The sequence below is a fragment of the Syngnathus floridae genome, chromosome 14 (assembly GCF_059516105.1).
Source record: "Syngnathus floridae isolate MCC-2025c chromosome 14, RoL_Sflo_1.0, whole genome shotgun sequence".
Lineage (NCBI taxonomy): Eukaryota > Metazoa > Chordata > Actinopteri > Syngnathiformes > Syngnathidae > Syngnathus > Syngnathus floridae.
This window is the reverse complement of record NC_142426.1, coordinates 13826999-13843756: the sequence shown is the minus strand read 5'-3', so window position 1 is coordinate 13843756 and position 16758 is coordinate 13826999. Positions and strand designations below refer to the sequence as shown.

Sequence of the window (16758 nt, the reverse complement as noted above, 5' to 3'; positions counted from 1 at the left end):
GCAATAGTGTGCGAGGAGGGCGCGTGTCACGGTACAAAGGACGTTCTTTTTATCTACGCGGGTCAAGGTTTAAGATGAGTAAGTTGCATGTCGTTAGGCCATCGCAAGATGAAGGTCCACATACCACAAACGATTGATTCTTAAGCCATGCATTCAAGTGTAATCATGTATAGCATCGTTGGTAAGAGAGCAATTTGAAATAACCAAGTCCAATGAATCAACGTATAAGAGAGGTGTTGGCGCCTATACGCTCGTTCATGAGGCCTAACAAATAAGATCTTGCCTCCTTCTGTGATACTCTGAAAAATAGAGCGAATATGGTTTTCATTAGCTGTTGTGATTGGAGGTCATACATCAAAATAAGTATGGCACTTTGAATAAAGAGAGGACAAAGGTGATCTTGTATAATTACAACCATGATTAAATGACTAAGTGGCACTTGTTTGTCTTCTTTGCTGTGTGAGCAGTCAACTGGCTGTCAAGTGGAAAAGCACGCCGGCCGGGCATTGCGCGTTCACTTATTATCCATTCAACTCTCGACTTTGTCACCGCACTAATAATTATCTTTGGTAAATTGGTGCGAAGCGGAGGGAGACCAGTGTTGGGATCTCCTGTCTGTCAGCGCAACGCTGCGAGAGGAATCTTCAAGCACGTCGGCCTTTTGGGGAACGTGTCGGAGACGCTCGGAAATATCGAAGAAATGATCCATTTTGAAGTGATTCAAACGTTAGGAAATAGAAAAATACGTTTCATCGAAATGTTCATTGTGACGGGAAAATCTTATGATGGCGTACAGCTCAACAAATGGATCTTTAATGCAGACTTGTAGTTACGCCAAAGCTATTGATGTATTCTTAGCTGAAAGACAAATAATGGCCTCGGTGCAATTAAGTCGAGCGCAGCTGGGATAGTTTTCCACAGGCGAGAACTGACAGGATTAGCTATAATGAGGACCTGCAGGGATCGGTAACGGGATGGTCAGCGTATTCAGTCGTCAAAGTAATGGCCGTTTTATTTATTTGGCGCCACCGTGGTGTGAGCGGGAGTGCATTTCTCCTCAAGTTTGAATGAGTGGCGTGTCGTCTTCCTTTGTTCCAAGCCCTGAGAAAGACTCTGCTTGAATTCAATATTTAATCCAGTGTGTCCGGGGCAGAACATTTTATAGAGCTGTGTGGGAGTATCCCAAGCTCATTTTTCCATTCACTGCTGCCTATTTGTAAAGAAATGTTTATTTTGGTCCCCGCTACTGATTTGTTGTTATGGTCCGTCTGTCGCACAAGATAGATACGGGAGGAGATCACGCCGTCTTGAGTAACTGCTTGACTTGAGCAAGCAAACTATTTGTCATGTGCTACGTGGACATCAAGTAGATTTAGGAAAAGATCCCTTCGGGGCTTACTTTGAGCACTCACAGTAAAAGATCCATAAATGTGGACATGGTCGACTGTTTCCTTTGGCTCTCATGAAATGAATAGTGGATAAAAGGCAGTGGTTTCTTGCCATATTTACCGCCCCGAGAGACGGGGACATCGATGTTTCGTTGGCTATATCAAACAGATGATAGTGAGGAAATTACAGTGAAGGAGAATTTCCTATTCAGCTCTTTCAAGAGCGCTGACCTCCACACCTTCAGCTCAGTTTGCCTCACAGGCTTGATGTAGTGCACAACACAAATGGATCACTTAAGCAAGGCAAATGAAAACCCCGAGCCCGGCCGAGCCCGGCCGAGCCAAGCCAAACGCAATAAACGGCCGTGGAGCCGCCGCCACTTCCGCATCTCTTCTCACGTGCAATTTTGTTCTAGCAGGCTTTCCACAGTTCATTTAGTGAACATTTGGCCATTTTTAGGAAGACAAAGTTACTCTGATAAGCGACTGGTGAGTCACGGAAACAACGCGTAAGCTTTACATCCTAAATGACTTCTGCAAAACACACTTCATTTGTCTTTGACTGTCAATGATGGCATACTTCATGAGATAAACCTGCCCAATCCACATCCAAAACATATTCAGGAAATGATGCATATTAAATTGGATTTTTGTGGTTAAGGTTTGTCTTTTAATACCGGATGCTTGGTCTCCATGTGCCCAAGCACTTTGGAAGGCTTCGTTGCCTCGTTAGCTAGCCTGTCGCCACATATTATGCAGAGCGGGCTTGGCGCGTCAGAGTCGCCTGTGGCGATCAGTGACGTGCGGTGAGGTTGAGTGGGGAGGCACTAACGTCACAACCCCTCAAGAATCAAACCAAAAGCATGGCTATTTGTTTTTAAGAGTCACACGTTTTGGCACACTCCTGTGGCATGATTGTAAAATATTGTGGGAGATGGGAAAACATACACTGATCTCCTGACGTATTGCATGACAGTGAAGAACACATACTGATCTCCTGATGTATTGCATGACAGTGACACAAACTGGCTTTTTATGAACAATTTCATATTGGTAAATGGCAAGATCTTTCTGGGTGGCAGAAAAAGTGATTGACTACTGCCGCTCACCTAAATTGAAACAATAATAAAAAGATGGTGTGTCTGAAGTTGCGCTGAACAAAAGGTTAAGCTTCCCCTCCAAAAATAAAAAGAAACCGGTACAACCTGTGGCTGCAGGAGGATAAATCAAGTAGCTGTTGGATGAAGCCGTATTGATCCATGATCCAAAGATTGCCTGCCTGCCTGCCCGTCAGCTCAGCCCTAACCCTGAAAAGGATCAACGGTAGAAAAGAATTCAACGACGTTATTACATTCCACATTGGTTGTACTGCATGCATGTTTTAATATGTACACTATATGATATCAATTTTACAATTTGCCAGCAACAAACAAAGCATGTGAAATGATAAACAAACCAAAACAACTTTTTTTTTTTACATGGGTTTCATTGGCACATGGGCAAACACCTGAATAGACTTTAGCTCATAATTCCAATTTGTCTCATATACAGTAGCTAGTGTAAAACTCTCTTCTTTTTCTGCGTGAAATTTCATGAGCATGGTTAACAAATGATGTTATCAAGAATTATATTCCCACACCTCTCCTAATGATACATTTATCTCCAGCTTAGAGACATAGTAGGTCTCTCGGGCAAACATTGGGCCGAAAACTGCATGTGTAATGTCAGATTCATTTTTAATAACTTCCACTTGGTATAGCAGCTATTATTAACAGGGACGCTTCAAAAACGTTACACACTGATTAACAGCACTACCCTGTGGTACATTTGTAGTATTACAACGTCTGGCCAAACACATGTGACAAAAATTGGTTGCACAGGTTCAATGTGTGCCTTCTGTCATATAGCATTAAATTGTTCTACCTGATGCTAAACATTGCTGGCTGGCCCTTATAGATAATGAGATACATTGTTTGGAGAACATAAATCATTTTTGGACTAATTAAGCAAAACTGGAAATGGCCCACTAATGTCCCTGTCACATGTCACTGGTTGGAAATTGCTGGTCTTACTAAATATTGCAGTAAAAACCTTTTTTAGTTTTATTTTGAGATTTATGCCTGTTGCTTTTGGGGTGACAGAAAGCCGAACAGCAGAACACAATTGCCTTTCCAAGCCTTTACTGAACAGTAAAATCGACAGAGAAATAAATGAAACGGTAATGATGGATAATTCTCCAAGGTTTTATAAGACTGAGTGCTGTTTTCAATTTGTGTACAACGGGTGTAAAAAAAAAATCGAATAAAAAATTACGCAACTATCAAAATTCCAGTAGGGACTGTAATTTTGACACTATACGAGTTAGGGGGGCTGCTTAATGAGCTGTGTCCCAGTTAAAGTATCAGGGACAGTCAAAACGATGTGAGGAGCGATGAAAGTCAATGACCACCGCAAGCTCCGCCATTTGTCAATAGTTTCCCAAAGTCAACTGAATTAAATTCCATACGACATATAGCTAGGTTCGGTGTAGTGGGTGTGGGCTGGGGGTAAGGTCATCCATCGGTCACTGTGAGGATTACGCAGTGACGCTGTCAAGTGGACCTCACTCTTGAGAGGTTAAAGTGCAGTTGCCCCACTTGATAAGGAGGCTTGCAAGCTTCGAAGATTCGAATGGAATTCACTCACATGTACAAGAGTCGGACTTCTTTTCTTTCTTTCTTTTTCAGAGTTGTCCAAACCACATAGGTGAAAAACCTTTAAACACAACCAGAAGTAGGTGGTCAACATATAACCCAAAATACCCAAATACTTCATTTTTTATCTATTAGAAACCAACTTCAATACAAGTAGAAAATACCCATATTTAAAGTACCCCAAATAACCGAAATACATACATTATATGCACAAAGCCAGCTTTAAAGCACTTTTCCCAAACAAAAGCAGTTTTAACCCCCTGTAAATACACGCACACAAATCCATGACTTCTAGCTCAAATACCTTTTAAACGCACCACATTATTAACTGTATTTCACCTGAATCATATTAAAAATACAATATTCTATCTTACGGTTTTCCCATGATTAATCACAAACACCTTTTAACTTATTCATCACATTCTTTTTCTGCAAATGTCCAAACGCTCACCGGCTGGCTCCTTCTTCTGTCTTTGCAGTCTCTTTTCCTCACATGCAGCTTTTCCCTTTGTTACACACACTGCTTGCTCCTCAATGTCGTGCCTCCAAACCACACTGATTTTTCCAACATCTCCACCTGGTGCACTTAATCAGCTGCCTCCAGCCAGGAAGACACACCCTAACCTGAGGCAGCTCAGCCAGAGAGGGGTGCGGCCTGCAGCTCAACTCAACGGATGCTGTCGTGACGACTGCGGAGGCCAAGAGGGTGTGTTGGGGGCTACAGAAAGCATGGGGGAAGGTCATGGTACATGGCAACTCATAAATAAACTTGTGACAGTGATAAATATTATTTGACAGGTAATCAGCAGAGTTCGGGTTGTCCTCTGAGGCAAACTACAACAGTGGGAGCGTCCAGGAGCTCTCAAAGGCAGAGCGATGGACATCTGATTGAGGTTCGGTGTAGTGAGACGTTGCAAATTCCCCGGAGAAGAATCCGAACACTGCGCAGAGTAGATAACCTTTGACGTGTGCTGTAAAAGGTGCACACGCTGAGGGATCCAAGGCGGCAGCAGAGAATCGAATGTAGCAAAGATGGGATTTATCAATCACCTGGTGTGGAGAAATATTGGATCTTGGAAAAGCTGACAGTGATCGAGCCCAAGGAATGCTTCAACGTGCAGCGTTTGTCAACTGCCTCATGGGCAAACACAGCAATATCTTTTCCACTGTGCCACTGACAGATTTTTAAATTCTTGCTGACTTTGGCACAGCAGCTCACTCTTGCAATATAATGGAAAGCCACGTGGACTCGGGTTGTCAATCAATATTGAGCCCAATTTTTTTTTTTATGCTTTATTGTTGATATTGTTCTTGTGTTGGCCCTCATTAGATTGTGCAAGTGTAAAGGCAATGTTGTATTCATGCTAGACTGACCTGTCTGATATGCAAAGTCAAGAAGATTCAGGCAGGCGGGTGGATGTTTTGGGGCCACCTGAACCGGATGTCTTCATCATTTTAGAAAGTTGTCAGTTGTCAAGCGCGGCTTCCTGGTTCTCCTGGAAAGGCTGAGAAAATATATACGTACATGACATAGACTCTGTCCGGAAGAAGGCCCAGCAGAGGCTGTACTTTCTGAGACAGCTCAGGAAGTTCAACCTGCCACAGGAGCTGCTGAAGACCTTCGACACTGCCATCATCCACACTGCTATCCTCTGCACCTCCATCACTGTCTGGTTTGGATCGGCCACCTAACAAGACAAGCACAGACTGCAACGGACATGCACAAACATGGCCAATAAAGCGGATTCGGATTCTGAAAATTGTACCCCGCTGAGATTTGGCTGCATCTAGTTATCAATCCGGCATGTCAACATGGCCCTAAACGAGACACGGCGATGTTATCGGAACGGCCAGACTGCACTGAGGGCAGACCCGGAGAGAAGAGGAGCATCGTATGAAATCGAAAAAGCGCAATTGTTGGCTGCGCACGTTTGAAAATTGTCGTGTTCAATCACGCTCTGGTCATCATCGTACATAAAATTGGGGTTAGGCTCAAATTGACGTCTCAAGTGTGACACTCGTAAATTGCAGGTTGAATTGGTTTTCTGGCAAAATAGAATCCATTAGTGTTGCGAGAATGTTATTAAAAGAAGTTCAGTACAATTTAATACTGCTTTATCTACACAGGTTGCTTTGTTTAGATCCTTAAAATGCCTCATTGACTACAAGTCCAAAACAAATCATTTGAAGAAAGGTCTTTTCTCTTTTTGAAGTCATCTCGTAAGCAATTTTCCTGCACAGCCTTTAATTGTCTTTGTGAGACTAATCCTAAAGTGAAGGGCTCCAGGCTGAACTATAGAACACATAATGGACTCGATTGGATTTTTAATTGTGTTTTTCTATTATGTGAGCGACGAAGCTGAAAACAGAAAATAAGACGGTTGGAAAGGAGACTTAACCACACATCTCTCTCCGATGTGAGGACAAACAAAATGAGATGATCTCAACATATTGATGATTTAGCAGAGGAGCGGCCTTTGTTGCTGTCTGAAAGAGAACATAACATCAAGGTTGCATTTTCAACAACAGTCTCTCACGTTACAGTTGTGTAAAAAAAGAACAACAACAACAAAAAAGGAAAAGTCGCCTTTCAGCAATCCTAAAGGATGAAAAAAGTTAAGTCTATGTTTTGGCCACTGTGAACCGTGCAAGCAGGAATGAGCTGCTGCGGTGCGCTGCGCTGACTAAAAAAGGCCTTAATGTCCTCCCACATGAAAAATTGGTGAAGCACTACTCCTGGGCACTTTCATGCAGCCCTTGCCAACCTTTCATGCAGCCCTTGCCAACCTTTCTGCACCTGTGTGAAAATTCTCTTCATTTGACCAACTATCTACTTATGTGCCATAAATGACAAAAACAGCAGTAAGGTATCATCTCATCATAGGGCTAAGCCTTGAACGTTGGGCACGCTCAGTAACTGGCTCAATTTCACCCCCTTGTGGGCAGATGCTAATTTATCATTCTCCATTTAGCAGATAACTAACTCATAAAAGGCTCCATCTGAAGAGTGACACCCGAGCAGCGCAAACATGTTTAAACCCATAGGAACAAACTGCTGTCCCATCCTCTCATAACACACTCACACAGGACCTAAATGATAACATTGAACAGAAGGACTGTACGAGGAGGTGTGGTATTATATTTTAATCTCTTATTTTACCGAATACAAAGCCCTTGCTCCCCACGCACTGACTTGTACAAGCACCCCAACCCAGCCCACCCCACCCCATCAAAAAAAAAAAGTGTGCACAACAATCTGGTGGAATCTACTTAACAACAGCTGAGAAACTAAATAAATTGGTTTCTGGTTGTGTACAAATGCAGTACAATGTGATACTGGGTTGTTAGCAGACTGGATAAGCAAAATTAAAAAATAAAAATAGAAAAAGGAATGCAGTTATAAAGGAATCCTTGCGAGCCAAATTTGAATATTAAAGTAAATGATCAATGGCCACTGCAGTACTGAAAGTGAAAAATCAATTTCAAATTTAATAATGAAGAAGAAAAAAAAACATTTTCAACTAGGTTTTGCAGTAAAACAAGCACAAACGCAATCATCAATAATTTACATGACTGTTAACTCAGTCACTTAACTATTTTACACTCACTTGCTACACAGCACAAAAGGAATGAAATATTCCTCCCCAATCTGGATATGAGGGGGAAACAAAATTTGACAGTTATTGAACAAATGATAAAGCATAACTGATCAGGGAATCGGATTAAATTGACCTCTTCATACTAAAATCAGTCATAGGTCCAATAACGTACCGCCCCCATAAACCAACCACCCACCCACCCAAAAATGCCTTTCAAACATCTGGAGTCTGGAGCTCACTTAGCAGTGCAGTGGTGTTACTGGAACAGAGTACATTTCTTCCATAAATTGGAATCTCAACACTTGGAATTCTAGAAATGTTGGGTTTCTCTCATGACATGAGAATCAGCTTCTTTTATTACTTCCAAGGGTGGGTGGGGGCTGGGGGTAACATCACTGCCAATGAGTGCATACATTTCAGATGCACGACTTATTGGATCTATTTAACCACCATATTTAGCCAAAGTCCGTGTGAGAGGCTTGGAAGGCGGATGTGACAGTTAATAATACCATGAATCCATCCGACGCAAATAATGCTATTGTTTTTCAAAAGGGAAACAAAAACAATCGAACCTGTTTTCCTGACCAGGAGACATGTAAACACATCTGAAAATAAACTTCGGATTCTAAACGTGATCCGAGAAGGTGCTGTCTGAAAAGAGCTTGTGGTCCTCTATGTCCAGCTTGGTGAGCCATTGTTTCACCTTTCAATGAGAGCGACTCACATGGAGATTTAGGGGGGGGGTTTGGGGGCAGACATGTTGAGGATGGTAAATCTCACCCTTGGAAGGCTGCTGCCTCTCAGTTGCTCTTACGGGGGAAATAAACAGATAAGAAGAGCTGCACTCATCGGGTCGGCTGTTTATAGCCATTGTAAGCTTCATTCGTTCACACCATGTAAGAGTTCTGGTTCTTCAGCTTGTCCAGCTCTTTGCTCTGCTGCCTCAGAAACAGGATTCTGCAGTTAAGTGTAGGAGACACACACACACACAGTCAGTCTAAGAAAGAGGAGCATCAGTGGCAATTCACGGAGACTTACCTTTGTTCCCTCAGTGTGGCCTGAATTTCACTGACTCTGACCAGGGAACGAAGGTTTTTCATCTCCGTGCACAGCTCCGACATGTACAGGCTGCCCATGTTGTGGATGTCCTCACGCAGCCGGGCCGCCTGGCACAAAAGACAATGTTTATTGCAGGGAAACAGCATGATAATCACCGCGCCGACATTTGCCCGGGACAATCGCACGCCGATGGAACAGCCACCACAGAACAGTTTGTTAAATCTAATTATTGCAAATGAAAATACGGGATTTTCATATTTCAGTACCACAAAGAAGGGTGAAATAGATACTGCTCGAAAGCTGGTGAACCCTCAATGTGATTTGTTGTTGGGGGAAAACAAAAGCTATCCAACATTAAAGTAACCTCATTTATTTGTTATGAAAGCTTTTAGAAGCATCTGGAGAGCTCATTCCACGTTTTGGAGAAACGTCCCCAAAACCGCAAACACTTGTTGACCTGCCAGAGCCCACATCAGTTGTAGACAGGGACTGATGAAAAAAAGTTTGACAAGCTTGGTCTGACAATGTTGTTTCTGTACCTGTTTTTCAGTGTTCTCTGAAGGCCACCCTTGGATATGTTTGATGAGATTCTCATCAAAATGAGCTGCCAGGGAGGGGGTGAAGGTCATGGGAACGTCAGATTGACTTTGACTGGTGGTGCTGGAAGTGGCGTGAGATGTTGCACCAGACCCGATTGATCCCGTGGAAAGAATCTCCTGGCTGCAGATGACGAAACAACATGCAAGAAGTCCAACTTCCACAACATTCCACAACCGAAATAAGAACAGTGTGGATTTATTGCTCAGCACATTTTACTTGGATTTCACGTCCTTTCACTACCTTCTTTGCTGGAGAGTCCGGGGGTCTTCAGGACGCTTCTCCATATTCTGGCCCGGAGGGGCGGAGCCTTGTTTCGCTGAAGATGTATTGCCCTGCAAAGACAAAAAGCACTGCAGGTGAGTGAAAATGAAAGGCGCACACAGGCGATGCGGGCAAACAAATGGGGATGAGGCTTGTATTTGTATCCAAAAGAAATGGTTTGGAAGAATGAGAAGGGTTTCTCACCCTTGTCTGCAAGGATGCAACATTGCTCGGGTGAACACTGAGAAGGTTTTTCTGGTTGCTCTGCGGTGTGCCATTCCGTGGTGACACGTAAGGTCGTGGCGACGAGGCGTCTGACGTGAGAGATGCGGGGGACTGACTGGAGTGCTGGGCTAAAGATGTCAGAGAAGGACGGCAACGGATCTACTAGTTGCCATTCGTACAACAGTATAAAAGCAATGTGTTCAAATTAAACGCTTCCAAATGTCACACAGATAGGTACATTTTGAAATAAATTGAAATCTTTCAACTAGGTCATATGCACGGTGGCTCAAACACTAGTCTAGCGTATTTGTGGATTTTAAAATAAATGTCAAATGCCACCTTGAAAACTGATATTGAAACCAAGTTGTAATGTGTACGTACGTCTGAAGGTCAATGACAACACGGAGGATTTTGGGAAAACGTTAACGGCATAAAGGACAGTACGACTTTTGAAATGAGTTTTTTGTCTGGCAGTGGCAGATGGCGAGGAACAGCGTGGAGGGAGGGAGGGAGGGAGGGCGTACCTTGGTTGGCGTGCTGAGCAGCTGAGAGCAGAGCAGTGATGTTGAAAGCGGGTCCAGCAGTGAGGAGCTTATGAAGCACAGACCGCAAGGAAGCTTGGGTGACAGCAGCTGTCAAGACTGGAAGGAGGAAAAGGGCAACGCAAACACACACAGACACATACATACATACATACAGGTGAGTGACACAAAAAGTCCAAATAAAATCTGGTGTCACAACTATCGTCTGGCCAGGCAATATGACCCTAAAATAAAATCTCCAGGGAAAAAAAAACCCTTTACTTATAACACAAGCTTTTCCTCTACTTCTTAGGATTTGCTTTACGGTATTGCTCTGGATGTGTCAAATTCAATACAATAATAGTCCTTAAACTAGAGGAGGGGGGATCCTTAAAAAATGACACTGCTTGTAACTGCCGTTACACTGCTCGACTCGGCCGGTCTTTAAGTCTGTTGTCGGAGAGAACTCAAAGTTCCACGTGAAATAAATATACCATGCATTAATATTTCAGAAATGATTTGCAATTAAACACATAACTGTGTAATGAATTCATTAAAACACCAATTTGGTGTAAAACAATTATTTAATGGCCCGTGTAGAAGTGCGTTGTAAATTTAATTTATCTGACAAATGCGTCCATCAAAATTCAGTGTGGGTTAGACTCGTGCAAATCTCCAAATTCCATCTCGTTCACTTTCTTCCAACCTCAGCAAAAAAAAAAAAAAATGGTGGCTTAGAAGGACATATTGCGGGTCAAAACTTTCCAACATGCTTTTGCTTATGTGTGCTGTCTTTGGAAATGTTCCGTGCAAGTGACGCTGTTTGCTGTCATACAGAATTACAATGTGAAAACAATTGCTCTCAGCTTGTCACTTTTGTTGCCAGATTTAAACTCACTGGTTGTTTCGGGAAAGTCGCTAACATGCCAACACAGATTGTCCTTTAGTCAACAAACACCTCTCAGTTTTTACAGGCAGGTTGTTAGTGCAAGCACTACATGTTAGTGAATGAGAACACACTCAACTATGGAAGAAACCAAGAAAAAAGACACATCATTTGGATTCAATAAGAGCCTAAAGGCAGAAAGAAGACGTCCACTAATGAAAACGCTGAATGCTAGGCACATTCCAGTTCTCATGCTCACCCTCGTTGAGCTTGGCCATGTCCATCCCACCGTTGTTCATCTGCAGAGTAGCTTGAAGTGCAGGCAGGAGTTGGCGCAGCATGGCTGAGTCCGGAAGCAGCGCAGGCGATGACGACTGGCCACTTTGACTTAACTGCCCGAAAGAGGAGGAAGAGGAGGAGGACGAGGGTGTGGTTGTTGTGGTGGAGGATGGGTTCAGGGTGTGAGAGGAAGAAGACATGGGGCCGGAATTGGGTGCATTGGATTGATCCCCTGAAGTGATCTCTGTGAAGACAAGAACAAAACGGGCTTCATTTTAAGGTGCTGATTCGGGACCTGTACATTTGTAAGAACATGTGTTGTTAGTGTTACCGCAAGAAGCAAATGTTCTCAGTCAGCTTGCGTCTTACTTGTAGCTTTGTCCTGCAAGGCCTCTTGTCTGTAGTCCATGTCTCTGGGGAAACTGTTTGCCGCCAACTTGGCTGGGTCTTTCTGCCGTTGTTCTCTGGAGGAGATGCAAAACAGCCCTTACTACATGTAAGTCGCTACAGTGGGGCAGCAAAGAAATATTTAGTCAGCCACCAATTGTGCAAGTTCTCCCATTTACAAGATGAGAGATGCCTGTCATTTTCATCATAGGTACACTTCCAACTATGAGAGACAAAATAAAAAAATAAATGGCAGAAAATCACATTGGATTTGGAAATCATTTATTTGCAAATTATGGTGGAAAATAAGTATTTGGTCAAGAAGAAAAGTTCATATCAATACTTTGTTATATAGCCTTTGTTGGCAATGGCGGAGGTCAAATATTTTCTGTAAGTCTTCACAAGGTTTTTTCACACATTGTTGCTGGTATTTTGGCCCATTCCTCAATGCAGGTCTCCTCTAGAGCAGTGATGTTTTGGGGCTGCTCTGCATGGAGGAGTGGGCCAAAATACCAGCAACAGTGTGTGAAGACTTACAGAAAACGTTCGACCTTTGTCATTGAGCAACAACGGGTGTATAACAAGATTCAAGATTCAAGTATTAATATGAACTTTTGTTATTGACCAAATACTTACTTTCCGTCATAATTTGCAAATAAATTCCTTAAAAACCAGACAATGTGATTTTCCGGATTCTTTCTTTTCATTTTGTCTCTCATAGTTGAAGTGTACCTATGATGACAATTACAGGTATCTCACATCTTCTAAGTGGGAGAACTTGCACAATTGGTAGCTGACTAAAACCTTTTTTTACCCTACTGTATGTGTTCCGGGACTAGACATATAAACCCGTCGGTCGGTTCAAGAACTGCACCCTTTGCTCTTGTCAGGGAATAAGGTTATTGGTTTAACATGTAGCATTCAGTGTTTGAAGTTCATTGAAAACAGCTTGCCTCTCCAACAGGTCCTTGGGCTTCTCCCACTGGGAGACCTCAGTTCTACAGTTGTAGTAGTACTTTTTCCCAGAAGAGCTCATGTGTTCTGTCCAGTCATCTGCTGGGTCCTGGTCAAACATTTAAAGTTCATGATTACGTTGTGTTCCCACTGTTTCATTCTGCCGTGATGGAGTGACAATTTATAAATCCACTAGTTATTCACTGAAATAATTTTCAAAGGTTTCTAAATATTTAGCTGTATTTGTTTCCACTGCATGTAAAAAGCAGCTACACAGTTACTAAAAATGAAGTTCTGCTTGTTTGTTAATGACTCAGCGTTTTAGACTCAAATGACACCTTTTTTGACCTGTGTTCGTTCACATGATGAAACAACGTCAAATGAATGGGTGGGTAATCCTCTTATGGCAGAGTTTGCAAGTTTCCATTGTTACTAGGTTGATGTGGACATCATCTTACTCGATCTGCAGGCTTGGTCTGAGCCGAATGCGAGTCTGCGCCATGTTGGAAGCTGCTGTTTTGGGAGTTGTCATGGGGCGAGTCGCTGGTCCCTGCAACAAACTCATTCATAAGGTAACAGCAAATGCAAAAAGGAAGTGTACATAGTACTGTAACTACTCTACATAGAAGAGTAAATTGAAAAAAAAAAAGGAAAAAATAACCATTGACAAAGAAAAAGCTATCTTGAGAGAAAACAAATTCATGTCATTTATATCTGCAAATATGGTCAAATCCTGTGCTGGGCCAACCAACGTTTGCTACCAGTGCAAAAGTTAATGTAAAGCCCTGCCCAGCAGCGAGAACTCAAATGTTGTACTCTCTGAAAAAGTGTTTTGGTGCATTGCTAACAAATATAGAAATATTGAAAGCTTGCGCATGACTCCCAGGCACCCGCCGTCTTACCATTTTTAGCTCGAAGTGTGTGGGCCATTTTTGTTTTGCTGTGTCCCGTGCCATCTCCATGTTTGCTGACAGGACTTTCATCTGAGCGCCGCAGCATCTTATAAGGGGGTGTGGACTCAGATGAGCCATCCCGCACTTTGTCGTAACGGTAAAGACCGGTCGTCTGGCTCTTTGGCTGAGATTTATGGGTCTGAAAAGTAGAAACACATGAGTTGGACTCTGATATCTACAAGCTTTATCTTTGCCCAACGATATGACTGCTGTGTAAATGGTTTGGATTTTCTCTTTAAATCATACCTGATAGGACTGGGAATCCCTTCTGTCGGTGCACCTGTGTAGACAGGGGAAAATGTCATCAAAGCACTACTGGCTATTTCGACAGGGAATCGTTACCAAATAAATCATGAATGGAAGCTAATTCCGAGCTAAAAGAGCGTAACTAGAGGTTACATATTGTTTGATCGTGATCGTTTTATTTTCACCTAACGTGTGACCGAAAGCGTCAGAATTGAGCTAGTGTAGCTCTTTGGATGTTTAGCTAGCGGTAAAGCTACAGGAAACAGCCGCAACTCTAAAGCGATTGCAAATTGTTAGCATGTAGCATTGGCGGCTAACCGCTCAAAGAAAACAATGCAGTCAGCGATTGACTGCATCAACTCAAATGGGATGTATCCAAAGCATCACAACATTCAACTGCTTTTTAATTTACCCATCACTGACTCTTGTTGGTTTCCTTGCATACATCACCATCAAGGCCGGAGTGGTGTGTGCGTGTATGTGTGTGTTAGCGAGATGGGGGAGAACCGTGGCCTCCTGTCCGTCTGATCTGCTCTCGGTTCTCTTTCTAAAGCTTCCTGGATTCACTTTCTTTAACCGGACAAAGACCTAAAAGCAGCGCACCGACAACCAGCGCGACATAGCGGGTGGTGTTGACTTAAAACCACCCTATGAGCATCACTTGGCATCTAGACACGGCAAGCTAGGCTCGGTTGATGTCGCGAAGCACAACGCAGCAGTGACGGGGAGGAAACCAAGCGGAATTCCACGCTAATGTTGAGCTACACCAACTTCCGTTTTCTTTCTTTCAAAATAAAAATGGCATTACGCTAAAACGCCACAAGTGATCCATCGTGCATCAGTGATACGTGTTGGGGTTGTGAAAATAAATAAATAGATAAATAGATAAATAAATAGATAAATAAATAGATAAATACATACATACATACATACATACATACATACATACATACATACATACATACATACATACATACATACATACATACATACATACATACATACATACATACATACATACATACATACATACATACATACATACATACATACAATAGATAAATACATACATACATACATACATACATACATACATACATACATACATACATACATACATACATACATACATACATACATACATACATACATACATACATACATACATACATACATACATACATACATACATACATACATACATACATACATACATACATACATACATACATACATACATACATACATACATACATACATACAATAGATAAATACATACATACATACATACATACATACATACATACATACATACATACATACATACATACATACATACATACATACATACATACATACATACATACATACATACATACATACATACATACATACATACATACATACATACATACATACATACATACATACATACATACATACATACATACATACATACATACACCAAGTTCCTGGGGGTGCGCATCAGTGAGGACCTCTCCTGGTCGGCACTGGCAAAGAAAGTTCAGCGCCGCCTGTACTTCCTGCGGAAACTCAGGCGTGCATGTGCTCCTCAGGCAGTCCTGTCTACATTCTACCGTGGCACCATTGAGAGCGTCCTCTCCAGTCGTATCGCTGTCTGGGGCGGTAGCTGCGCTGACCAGAACTTGAAGGCCCTGCAGCGCATAGTGAATACGGCTGGTCAGATGATTGGTGCTTCGCTCCCCTCCCTGAAGGACATTTACACCTCCCATCTCACCCGCGAGGCAACCCCGATTGTGAGTGATGTGAGTCAGTCACCCAGCTCACTCTTTGTTTGACCTTCTGCCCTCTGGGAAGAGGTACAGGAGCCTGCGCTCCCGCACCACCAGACTCGCCAACAGCTTCATTCTCCAGGCTGTTAGGACCTTAAACTGGCTACCCCCTTCTGCGTAGCGTGCCGCACTTTTGCGCTATTTTCTGGAATGTCTGCTGTACGCTCACTTGCTCCTCTTATTGATTTGTTGTGTTATTTATTCATTATTTATTCAGCACGCTGTTGTTTACTTGATTGTCTATTGTGTGCCATGTCTTGTCACCGTGGGATAGCGGGGAACCAAATTTCGGTTTCTTTGTGTGTCTTTGGCATGTGAAGAAATTGACAATAAAGCTGACTTTGACTTTGACTTTGAAGTGACGTGGCTGAAAAGGAAGCTTGTTCTACGATGCGTCTGTGGCGGCCGTCAGCGACACACCCACGTCGGCCCTTTTTAATTGTTGATGTAAACATGGTATGTTCTTCACCACGTTCATCTTTCATATTATTGCAACTACTACTAAGTACAATTATTACTACCACTTCTATAAGTACTGCTAATTCCATAATTCCATTTCATTGCAGTTCTTGAGCTGGTCAATGTGCCTTGAGATAACTTCTGGATTGGGACGATTGATAAAATAAAAGATATTGGCCTGAACCAACTCCGACTACCTCCCGCATTCCAAAAACATGCATGTAAAATAATTAATATAATTATAACAATATTAATAATAATGATAATAAAATGAACAAGTGCAGGCTATTATGTTCAACACCCCATAATTAGTGTATTGATTGTCTGCTGGCTTGATTTAGGTCAGCACCGACATATATTGACTGAATAGGAGACTCTGTTTTACAATCTGCCTAGTAAACACTTTACGACCACTCTGTGCAAGTAAGTGTGGA

At 42.5% G+C, this 16758-nt stretch overlaps 1 protein-coding gene and 1 long non-coding RNA gene across 6 annotated transcripts in view; both read right to left on the bottom strand.

Annotated features, from left to right (window-relative positions):
- Positions 1-4676, bottom strand: part of LOC148387936 (uncharacterized) — a 60841-nt gene extending 56165 nt beyond the window's left edge. For all 5 annotated transcript variants that reach the window (XR_015862592.1, XR_015862595.1, XR_015862597.1 and 2 more), the window contains exons 1-3: positions 4533-4676; positions 4074-4142; positions 2594-2695 (exon numbers count right to left, since the gene is read on the bottom strand). This is a non-coding gene — a long non-coding RNA (uncharacterized LOC148387936). The remainder of the gene's footprint in view (positions 1-2593; positions 2696-4073; positions 4143-4532) is intronic.
- Positions 4677-7544: 2868 nt separating this feature from the next.
- On the bottom strand, positions 7545-14639 carry LOC148387935 (WW domain-containing adapter protein with coiled-coil-like). Its single transcript, XM_088396353.1, has 13 exons — positions 14464-14639; positions 14052-14085; positions 13755-13944; positions 13311-13402; positions 12852-12961; positions 11881-11975; positions 11492-11755; positions 10350-10466; positions 9805-9953; positions 9580-9671; positions 9279-9459; positions 8719-8846; positions 7545-8637 (listed from the first exon to the last, which is right to left on the bottom strand). The coding sequence occupies exons 1-13, from the start codon at positions 14502-14504 to the stop codon at positions 8568-8570; spliced, it is 1563 nt and encodes a 520-aa protein (XP_088252479.1). The 5' UTR covers positions 14505-14639; the 3' UTR covers positions 7545-8567.
- Positions 14640-16758: the final 2119 nt, after the last annotated feature.